At 41.3% G+C, this 12,207-nt stretch overlaps 1 protein-coding gene across 1 annotated transcript in view; it reads left to right on the top strand.

Annotated features, from left to right (window-relative positions):
• Positions 1-12,207, top strand: part of LOC139473602 (E3 ubiquitin-protein ligase rnf213-alpha-like) — a 351,622-nt gene that overhangs the window by 51,273 nt on the left and 288,142 nt on the right. Inside the window, exon 7 of the mRNA XM_071256275.1 lies at positions 6,116-6,354. Within this exon, the coding sequence (XP_071112376.1) occupies positions 6,116-6,354 (239 nt within the window). The remainder of the gene's footprint in view (positions 1-6,115; positions 6,355-12,207) is intronic.

Genomic DNA, 12,207 nt, shown 5'->3' with positions numbered 1-12,207 from the left:
GATTCTGACGTCAGGTGGTAACCCTTGGTTTTCCATTACATGGTCAGTCATCTATTGGTGGCCTGGTACCGTTGCTGGAGCCTGTATATGGTCCTTATGTGGACTTAAAATGCAGTGGCTACTTGCCGGGCGGTTTGTCCAGCTTGCAATCATCCAAGGGCTTGGTGTTGCTGATTTCTTGTCATTCTTGGCATGTGGTAGCAATTCAATGATGAATGAATGTTATCCGATCTGTGTGGAATTTTATAGGGCATGAAATGGGGGAACGCATGTGCATTTCAATTTGCCTGGAACTCACGTGCATCGGGTTACCATGGCCGTTGCCGTGATGCTTTTTGGCGATCGGTTTTATTGTCATCTGCTTTGTTTTTTTATCATCAAATTTCATTTTTCTGGACAAGGTAATGGTTGTCACTTCCCTTTTACTAGACAATGATGTCTCTCAAGGTCTATTCTACCCAAAGACGTCATTTCCTGATTAGATGGACCTTGTGCTGCTATCTCCGGGGCTGACATCACTTCTGGTTATGTTCTCACTTCCCGTCCTGCACCTAATTGACAGAATAATCAAAAGGTGTACTCACCCTCTGTTGCTGCTGGTGTCCGATCCTCAGACCCCCCATTTTTTTTTTGATAGAAGGGGGAAAACTATTGGTGGATGATAGTTTGCGCTGCGACAATAGGACCCAGGGAATATATGCCCTCTAGGTCGGGTTGTACGTCACGCAAGTAAAAATTGTTGAAGGTGTTTTGTGAGGCCCATGCACTGACAGCAAGAAACTTCTTGTTCTACTGAGACTGATGTCCATGAAGCAAGACTCGTGGCTAGGGCTCTGATTTCATGAGCTGAGCAGGATCCCAGACGTGACATGGAATTCTGAGGTTGTGAAAAACTTGCTGCAAGGATAGCTTTTAGCCAGCCCGTTATTGTAGCCTTGGTGATGTCATTGTTGGAAGGAGTCTTGCAAGGTAAGAGTCTCCTTTGATGGCGTCTATGTGGGTCTGTTTTTGCAAAATAGAGCTTGAGAGCTCTGATGGAAGAGTCTGTTTGGGTGATCTACTGTTGGTCCCAAGGCAGGAATGGTACAGCGTCTATGGCTATTAAGTCTGGGAGCGATCTTCGAGTGATTGAGGTTCAATGTTGTTCATGGGTGAGACTAGAATAGAATAGTCGCCATGGCTAGGAGGAAAGAAGCTTTCCTGGATTTTTGGAGTAAGGTAGCTTTAGCTATGGGCTCGTAAAGATCTGTTAACAGAGCCGATAGTACCACTGAAAGATTCCACTTGGGGAAGATAAGAGGTGTGCGAACCATCTTCTTGTAGAAAGGATTTCATTAGTCTATTTAGAATGGGATGGTTTCCGATTGATAATAGTACAGAGTGAAGAGCCGATCTATAACCTTCCATTACCCCATGTCAGAATTTATTATCCTGACGGAGATGTTGTAGAAAATTTGCTGTCATAGGGATGGATATAGCATTTGTCGTCTTCTCCACTGGACGAACTTGTCCCATCTGTTGGCATATATAAGGGAGGATGAAGGTCTCCATGATCTTGACACAGATTCCCAGTCAAGCTGAGTATCCAGATGTCTGCATTTTCTGTGTGATAACTTCCAGGCGGTTAGATGTAGGCTGGACAGATTGTCATGGAAAATGCTGAGCTTGGGCTGTCGTAACAGATCTCGACAGAGACGTCACTGGATTGGTTCTTCCATTAGTAGTCTTAGTAGTCTGGGGAACCACATCCTGCTGGGCCATACTGGAGCTATCAGTATTATTATGCAATCCGTCTCCTCCATCTTGTGGATGACTTTGTCTAGGAGAGACCATGTCTTGCCTCCATCCAGCAATTGAAGAAGTCCAAGGCAAACAATCGTGTAGTCTCCGTCATCAGGAAACTGAATCTTGTTCCTCCCTGTTTGAGGATGTAGGCCACAACTGTGGTGTTGTCTGTGGCTATGAAGATTGACGATTGGGAAAGATGTAATACATGGCCTTCATTTCCCTGCAGTTGATATGAAGGTTCTCCTCTCACTAGCATTCTAACATCCCTGTACCCTGGGCTCCCCATCCTGAATCTGACGCGTCTGTGAATAGATGGTGTTCTGTCATCGGAGAAGTCAGAGGGATGCCACTCATCACATGCTCTCTGTGATTCCACCAATGGAGGTCTCATAGTAATCTGGGAGGTAACTGAGTCTGGAACTCTAGGCTGTGGGATCGTATGGAGTTGATCCATGTCTGTAGAGAATGTAGCATCAGCCTTCCTCTGAAGGTTATATTCTGTAGAGATGTTACGTTGCCTAGAAGAGACATCCACCACCTCAGCGACTTTCTGGGTTGACTTGAAAGTGATTGAATCAGCTTTATAGTCTTGTCGAATCTCTCCTCAGGTGGACATAGATATCCCTTGTTTAGTTGAAATCTTGCTCCGATGTATATGATGTCTTGACCCGGATTGGTCTCGGACTTGGGGGGATTTTCTAGAAAGCCTTGGTAGGTCATAAGTTGGACCAAGAATATCATGTTCTGATGTAGCTCAGCTTTCTCTGGTCTGCAGCGTAGAAATGTCCAGGTATCCATTGATTCGAACTAGCTGGAGGTGGGCAAACGTGATGACTGGCGCTGTAATCCTGGTGAATAGCTAAGGGGCTTTTGATATCCTGAATGGTAAGACATAGAACTCGTAATGTCGACCATTAATCTCAAGGCATAGATGGGCCTATCGGAACGTGAAGAGAGGCATCTTGTAAATCAATGCTGATAAGCCAGTCTCCTGTCTTCTGTACAGATTCCATCTGGATTTGGGCTGAGGTACCAGTTATCTTTTGTTGAGGATCTTTAGGGTGATTATCATTTAGGTGTAAATTGCAGTCCATAAGACATAACCAGCTCGAAAGGTTCATAACGTCAGAGAGGGTGGCAGGGAAGTCAGAACCTGCATTCGCCTCTGCCTCCAGATCTTCCACTGTGATTGTATCCTACTTTCTTGTAACCTGGCTGGTGAAAAGATTCCTGAGAAGATTGTTACTAGTCGTACCCCCGACTCGGTTGGAAAGAATCCTTCCCAGAGGGTACAAACTTCTTTCTGTTTAGATTATGAAGCTTTGTGGTCCCAAGAATGCTTCAAGGGATGGGAAGATCCATGGGTTTTGGCAGCTAGGTTGATAGTTGATGTTTGGAATCATTCCGTAGTATCTTGTCTGACTTCATCTATCTCATGTCCCTATTCCCGTTGAGTGTCGTGGGAGCTCATATGGGTTGTGACATTATCAACCTCTTGGTTTGGTTAGAGACAGCTCTGGAGCAGATTTTAGATGTGAGTTGTTGACGCTGTAGCCTTAATAATTGTAAAGACATCCAGAGAGTAGGTCTTCTTGCATCCTGACTGTAATATCTAGAAGGCTATGGATGAGTGATGTGAGTTGTTGACGCTGTAGCCTTAATAATTGTCAAGACATCCAGAGAGTAGGTCTTCTTGCATCCTGACTGTAATATCTAGAAGGCTATGGATGAGTCCGACTTGATCAGTCCTAATTGTCATGGGCATATCTCCGGCTATATACCTTCATAAGATGACTGTAATGGTGGAATGATGTGTCTGATTCTGGCGACAAACCAGTTAATGTAAGCACCAATGTCCACTGAGTATCTGGAAACCAATGTCAGATCCTTAATCCGCGATGGAGGTAACAAGACATTAGTGTTAGGGTTGCATAGCAGGAAAATCCGGAAGTGGAGCCTTGTGCATCATAAAGAACTTCCGCTTCAATGGAGGCAAGGGTAGTCATTCGTCATGTCTGAGCTTGTGTAGACTATCGGACATCTGTTCTACTACCTTGCCTGCGTAGCTAGGCCAAGGCAATGTCTGATGAATGTGTTGAGACGATGTAGGAACATGACATCCTTCATATTCCGGCATCTGGGGCGGCTCATTCTGTGTCACAGGAGGTTGGAGTATAGGCATAAGGTATAGGCCATTTCTGCCTCCGAGTGACCGTGGGTAGCTCCTGTGGAGGTGGTTAATCATGGTAGTCTACCCTGTGGGGTCCGTCGTCCTCTAATGTCCAGGATTCTGGTATGATTAGATTCTGATAGTCCGGCTTGCGATGGTCCGTATGTAACGGTACCCATACGGTAGTTATCTTCAGGGTCTGCGGACTAGTCGGTTGAATGTTTGGTTGGACGATCCCATGTAGTCCGTGCCGCTGGCTTGGGAGCAGCCGGCTGATAGAGATCATACAGTAAGCCGAGTGGCTGGATGGTCGGCATGGAGTTCGTTGGTTGGCTGGCTGGACGGGTGGTCGGTCGGCTGGGTTGACATGAGCGGCTGGCCCATGGAGTCTGTGCGACTACCATACGGTGTCTTAACGGCCTGCTGGCTGGTCAGCTGTCTGGACGGCTGGTCCATGGATACCGTGTGGTGCCCATACGGTATTGTCTTACGGCTTATACCCAGCTGGTCGGACGGTTCAGCTGGCTGGTCAGCTGGAGAAGGCCCTATGGACGTATCTTTTGATTTGACAGGTGGCAACCACCTGGTCTCGGGAATTCTTCTTTGCCAGAGCTATCTCTTTCACATTCTCCATTTCTTTGTCAAGGGCTGAGAGCCTAGCCTCAAACATATTCTTCATCATCTCTTGCTGTTCTTTGAAGAGTTGTTGAATAAGACTCATAGAGAGTGCAGGAGATGATTGATCAACTGGAGTGGGAGAAACTGTGATGGATTGCGATTTCTTGGCTGTGATAACCTCAAGCTTCTTCTTGGCTGCCTCTCGCCTCTTAGCTTTGGTCAGAGCCTCTTGATGAAGGTCTCCTTATATGTGTTGGCGCACTTCTCACATCTCTTGTCCTCAGTGCAAGATGTGCCTCTGCACTTCGTGCGATTAAGATGAGGATCTCCTATGATAATGAAACAGCCACACTTCTTGCACCCGGGAGTAGAGGGAGACCCCATTTTGACCTCACAAACACCAAGCACCAGTTATACTCATGTCCATGCAATCGTCACTCCAGAAGCAGCGATTAATATCTACTTATTGTCTGTTATTATGGAAAACTATTAGAATAATCTTAGATTAATGTGACTTACTACAAAGTGCTAGATCGTTACTACTATTACTATAGATGTTGACGCTAGAACACACAGAAAAAAAGTGAGATTACCACCATTCCAGAGGTCAATAACAACTCTTGAATACGGACAGACAGATGAGATAGGAATACTCTCATCAATTTGGACAGATCGCTCTTGTAGGACTTGTTTTTCCAATCAGATGCTTTGGTGGGTCGCAGATTACCTTAGTCTGTATTTGTCTGTCCTGAGACACACATGTCAGTGTCTGGAGGTTATACTTGTGTTTTCTATGGGTGAGTCACTGCTATAGAGTGATCTTGAAAACCCCTTTACACTACTAGGACACAGCTTGTGTGTTTTTGCATAGGACATCATACTATGAAGACCTCATGGTTTTGATTAAAAGCAAACTATTCAAGCACAACTTTTAACCAATTTGAAAATGGTCTCCAATCAATTAGTTCTACAAACAAACTTGTCCGTATGCTCTAAGACGCAGACATTATTTGTTTGGTATCCCATTTGATGCTTTGTTCAAGTCATCGATCCTTCCGCAGGATCGAATTATACTGAGGATAAGATTGACAATATCCATAAGAGAATCTTTAAACCATTACTCTTCACATGCTCAAGGCAGCGGTTGATAGTGGAATTGGGACACCGTCAAAACGGTCGTGCCTTGCGTCAACTTCATGATGATTGACTTTTTACGGTTTCTACAGATGAGTTTTTTGTCTTTCTCATTCTTGGAACCTGAATATCGTATTCCACGTAATAACCCCCCAGGGCAGTCTTAAAATTAGAAATAGGGGGCTCTTATTAGAATATAATTTTGGTAAAAGAGTTGAAAGATCGTAAAATTTCGTGATTTATGCTGACAGCCTGAGATGATACAAAAGAAAATACTGGCATATTATACACAGATATATTTTCCCAGATTTTAATATATCAAAACCAAATCCACTTACTGACTCTAAATTTGCAAATATTCTAACACATTCACAAGAACTACAAAGCCTCTTTGTTTTATTTTAGGTTCTTGAGGACTATGTTATCCCTCTACTGAATCAACTGAATGCCAACAGCAAGATGGAAAATCACAACAAACAAGGACTTTTGCTTGGAATATTCATTGTCACAATTTTCCACAAGAACAATGTCAAATTATATCTAGAAAAGGAACATTTGAAAGCCATGCTCATACGGCCAAACAGAGAGAAAAAAGAATGTCCAGAAATGGATTATTTGGAGAAGCATTTTCCAGGAAAGACAGAGTGAGTAGAACCTACCCTTGAGCACTGTCAACTTGAAACTGGGTAAGCAGCTGGTTTCTTATTAAAGGTTTGAGGTTTTCAGTTTTGTTAAAATGTAATACAATTATTAGGTTGTGGGGTGAACATCCATCTTATCAACCAGAACAGTGATCTCACTTGCTGTGAAATTGCTGCGCCAAAAGCGTTTGACGCCGACAGAACTGGGATTTTTGCCATTTTTTGATCATGTGTTGTCTGCTAAACCTGACGAAGGGAGGCCACTCTAAGGGAAACTTTCGTATGTTCATGGCTGAAGATTGGCTACTTAAGAACTTGTAAAGTTACAATCGCCCAAAGAACGCTTTGTGTAACCGGTGTAACTTTTGGAAAGATGTTTTTTAAAATCACTGTTAGTCACTAAAATTGATTCTAGTTAGGATCGCTTTGAATACACAATGCCATTTAGAAAGTGGTCAAATGTAACATATGTTATATTTGGGATAACACTTTCTTAGTAAAGTACAGATTCTCATACATTTTTGGTTGAGTCCCGTCCGGGATTCGAACCCACACTTGCCAGAGTGAGGCACCTAGTCGCCAGCACACAAAGTCAGCGATCTAATCCACTCAGCCATCGAGGCTTCCACAAAAATGAAAGTCCGACAACTGGTTGTCTAGATCACGTACTTTGAGTACCACTCTGACAAGTGTAAATTGGCACAGCTCCCATGGCCGAAAGCTATGAATACACAATGCCATTTAGAAAGTGGTCAAATGTAACATATGTTATATTTGGGATAACACTTTCTTAGTAAAGTACAGATTCTCGTACTTTTTGGGGTTGAGTCCCGTCCGGGATTCGAACCCACACTTGCCAGAGTGAGGCACCTAATCGCCAGCACACAAAGTCAGCGATCTAATCCACTCAGCCATCGAGGCTTCCACAAAAATGAAAGTCCGACAACTGGTAGTCTAGATCACGTACTTTGAGAGTACCACTCTGACAAGTGTAAATTGGCACAGCTCCCATGGCCGAAAGCTATGAATACACAATGCCATTTAGAAAGTGGTCAAATGTAACATATGTTATATTTGGGATAACACTTTCTTAGTAAAGTACAGATTCTCGTACCTTTTTTGGGTTGAGTCCCATCTGGGATTCGAACCCACACTTGCCAGAGTGAGGCACCTAATCGCCAACACAATAAGTCAGCGATCTAACCCACTCAGCCACCGAGGCTTCCACAAAAATGAAAGTCTGACAACTGGTAGTCTTAGATCGCTTTGTTGAATGTGGCCCTGGCCTGAAAGTCATGGGTCATGGGCCTCAATGTTTGCATCACTTATTTCGTGTTTTAACTCACCTGACCTGTCAATTGAGCTTATGCTGTGGCATGTTGTCTGTGGTCTATCCTTCTGGTTCTCCATCTGGTTCTCCATCTGGTTGTCATTATTTCACTTTTCAACATTGCTTCTGAAACTACTAAGACCATGGAGCTGACAGTTCCAAAATACCATAGTTATTCCAAAATTGGGTCCATTGAGGTGATTCAGTTAAATGCATACCTAATATTGGTCAAAGCAACGAAAATGGGATAAAAAATTTAACCATTAGGTACCCCCAAAATACTCGATTTAAGTGAAAAACCTAATTTTCTTTTCAAATTCAGTATACTGTTAACTAGTATTACTAGATGTCAAAACCCACCATCCCTCTGGAATATTCTGGAACTGATGTAATAGAGTTTTGTATTGGATAGAATTATCAAAAATACTTATCATTGTAAATAAGTCAAAGAATACTACCTCTATTACATCAGGAGTAATCCCTACCATTTCCCCAAGAAACAATCTGCATATCTGATGTTGGAAATAGTGAGGTATTTTCCCATATCACACATGCGCATGAATTTTGGGAGGCAAGATAATATTACTTGCTACTAATTATAGATAGTTGACATTGAAAAGGACTTCTGTTGAATATCTGAAGATGTTATGAGTGTGATAGCAGCTGAAATACAGGATTCCTGGCAATGATATTATGTAAGTAGTATTCTTTAAATAATCCACAGTGACAACTATTGTTTGATTTCTGCAGGCATTGTCATAGTGATAGATTCAGGACAATCATGAATGAATGAACATTAATTCCAAAGACTAATTATCATGTAGCCATGACATATATATATGTCTAGAATCACTTATTTGCCATTACTTATAAGATGGTGATTGCCACTGACTCCTCTGATAGCGCTGATAGATGGGAATAAAAAAAGGCTTAAAATTGCTGACATCTGCTTCTTAAGAGCTGCTCAAGCAGACTTAGGGACCAGATCCAGTGTGAAAAGTGTCTCAGGAGAATTTCTTCCTGACAGGCTCTTTGATTCCATACACAAGGTGTATGCTCAAATCGCTAACATATTGATGGTCTATGGATCAGTCTTTATCTTTATTCTCAGCCCATTGGATGGTGTACTACACTAGTTGCCTGTGATGTGCTAGACCATATCATCCATCTGGGTAGCCTTACAAATTATTACAAATAAAGTCACTTGCCTAAGGTGAAACCACATGTGTTACATGTGTTCCATAAAAACTTAAGTAGAAATGATATGGCGAATTTCAGTGACAACCCTGCTTGTTTAAGCAAATATATCTATTGCATACTTAGCTGCAATGAGAAAATCTTGACACCCGTTGAAGGGCAAGGTAGTGGAAGACAGCCATCAGGTTTCATCTTCAAAGAGAGTCTTATGCCTTGTCAAGAACTTGATGTGATCCACCTAGCCACAGGAGCATATGGAGGACATGGGATGTTGGAGTTGGGGCATGGCGACCCAAGTAATCTAGCATCTGCACTAATTCTCTTCAGTTTTGGGTTGCAATGCTGGCATGATGGTGCTGTAATTGCTACAACAATTCCGTGAAGGAATAAATATGTTCATAATCCTGTTGAGGATCATAATCTGAGTCTGTATATAAGTCTTACAAAAGATCCGACATGGAATCCAAAGGGTCAAAGGTTATACCCAGGAAGGCGACACAGCATTATTTAATGAATTCTCATGCTGGCTGCCCTTCATTGATATTTGACACTGCTCCATGGAGACAAATTAAATCTAGAATGGAGTAAAGGCTTGTAAATGGAATTTCCAACAAGGAAACAGGTATGTGTGTGTGTTTGTTGTTTAATGCCGCACTCAGCAGTATTCCAGCTATATGGCCACGGCTGCATGTACCAGACAATCAAGGGATTACTATTATGAGCAGCAGGCCACTTTGGGTGCAATGACATGCTTTCAACCAAGTTTCTGAGCCTGACCTCCAGGTCAGCAAAGGTTGCTGAGAATCAGTTGTATCCCAGATGTCCCAATAGGTGGTATTGCTAATACAATAATCTTGTCCAGTATATTTGAGTATTTATGCAGAACTTTTTTTAATGTTGATATTTCAAGCAGTTGAGTACATATCCAGGTGAGCTACAGTGACATGGCAATATTTTTGAATAAATATATCTTTACTTCTATTCCTCCGGTTTGTAATACAGGGGGATATAGTAATCAGCTGTCTGTCCATCATTCCATCTGTCAATCTGAAATCATTTTTTGTCTGTATCATATGTCTAAAAAGGATTGGAATCCCTTTATGAAACTCTGCACACACAAAGACAAAGTTGTCAACTGGTAGAGAATTTTTGGAATTTTTAGGTTTTTTTTATTCCATGGCAATGAGTTTGACTTTGACTTTGTTCATCATGAAGGGTTTGTCCAGATCATATTCCTTTGCACACGCAAAGATCAGGTTGTCAACTGGTGCCTTTTGCTATTTAGGGATTTTAGAACTTCTATTTTTCCCATTTTCATGGCAACAAGTTTGACTTTGACTCAATTCACAGGGACGTGTGTTTCTTCAGTATGTACACACAATGACCAAATTGAAAAACTGGTGCTTTTAATTCTTGACAGAATTTCAATTATTGTATAAAGTCCACGAACTCCACAAAATCTCTGCAAAAAAAAGTCCTGTAATACAAACACGAAGTTCTGAATCCCAATTCCATGGCATTGTTTTGGATAGCTCAATACCTACTCTTGCATATGGACAGGAAGATTAGATTGGAATACTCTTATCAAGTTGGACAGATCTCTCTTGTAGGACTTGCTGTTACAATCAGATGCTTTGTTCTTTTAAATTTGTGGGATCTGGGGGAGATTTGTCATCTTCTGACAACTCTTGTTTATCATGAAAACTTTGTTGCAGCCAGGTTAACCAAAATGAATCTATATCATGTTTACAATTACAGAAAAGATACTTTAAAATCAATCTCATTGAGATCAGATCTTTATTCCGATACGATACCTCTCTGTGTCAAGATCTGACTACTACTCGATAGGTCACATCAGGTGGAGCGAACTTTGACCACCCATTCAAAATAAAGAATGCTTGGCTTCTTGAGCCTATCATATGTCAGCATATAGATACCATTGTGCTCAGTAACAACAGGTTGTATAAAATATCCACAACACCATATTATTGTGGCTTTATGTTTTAGCATTTGGGATTCCTTGATCATGCTTGTTTTGAGGTATTGAAATCAGATATGCTAAAACACTGTCGGAAATGCTAGAAAACTGCTTTTTGCCTGTTAAAAAAGGATATAATTTTTCACAGACTGTTTTTATTGAAATATCGAGTAACTACCGATCGACCTACCAGTGGTATACTATGGGATATAGTCTCGATCCAAATGAAACAACGCATACACTTGAGCAGACACAACTCATGAGTATTAATTAGAAGACTGACCGTTCACTACGTGAACAAATTGATATCATAACAGAAATAAACGTATATAATTTTAAGATGATATTAATTTTTATTGTAGATGTGTCAATTATATAATATTAATATGCTATTTGAAGGGGGCTTTGCCTAAATGCAAATGTCTGTTTGGGATTTTATATTTTCCGGACCCCTGGTTTGAAGTATTTCAGTCACAAGCTCCTATCGACAAGTTAACAGGAGTCAAAACAAAAACAGCAAGTTTACATTTATTCTAAGTCCAATGATGGCAGTCTGAAACGAGTATAGAAATATGCGCACATGACTCCGTTATAATGATAGTAATAGTCTTCATAAAAGATCTAATCCACACACAAAAATCATTTTGAGAAAATTCTAGATGTGCATCTACTAAAATGACAAACTGACACTGAGTTTGTTTTGTTAACATTGCTCGCATGATGCATGTTACATTACACTTGCATAGCCATAACCATGGTACACGATATGTAGTCTGTACTGGGAAATGTATACAAGTTCTTTACACTTCAGAGAAATAGAGGGAAACCATTTATGAATTTAGATAGGGTGAATTACCGAACTGCCCAAGCTATTAGGTTTTCAATTCATACCATCAAGTATACTATAGGTGTGATACATAAAACAAAAGGGTATAGGGATGGTCTCAAAAATGAAATGGGGACGTAAAAGGATATTAGACAGCTTTGATACAGGGTGATTAGGCATATAGTGTACAAGTTTTTTGAGCAGGAGGTAACCCTGACTTGTAGTAGAATTTGGGAGGAATTAAAGATACAATTAATGTTAACTGCACTAACTATTGCTCTCCAAGAGATGGGATTTCGATACACTGCGTGTGGCGATGATCGAGCACTTTTCAGGGGAAAAAATTCATTGTGTCTATGAGGTCACATGATCTCCGAACCATTCATAACTATCACAGTCAGGGCGTCCAGATAATTTTCCTTGATGAATCATTCCACTGACTACGTTGAGCACGCGTGAGTCACTTGTTGTACATGCGTGTAACACGGGATAGGGTTTCAGTTGAAGTTGGAAAATATATCAAAT

Source organism: Haliotis cracherodii, unplaced genomic scaffold (assembly GCF_022045235.1).
Source record: "Haliotis cracherodii isolate W230 unplaced genomic scaffold, xgHalCrac1.p SCAF_3, whole genome shotgun sequence".
NCBI lineage: Eukaryota > Metazoa > Mollusca > Gastropoda > Lepetellida > Haliotidae > Haliotis > Haliotis cracherodii.
The sequence above is the reverse complement of the archived record's forward strand: the minus strand, read 5'-3'. Positions and strand labels throughout refer to the sequence as shown.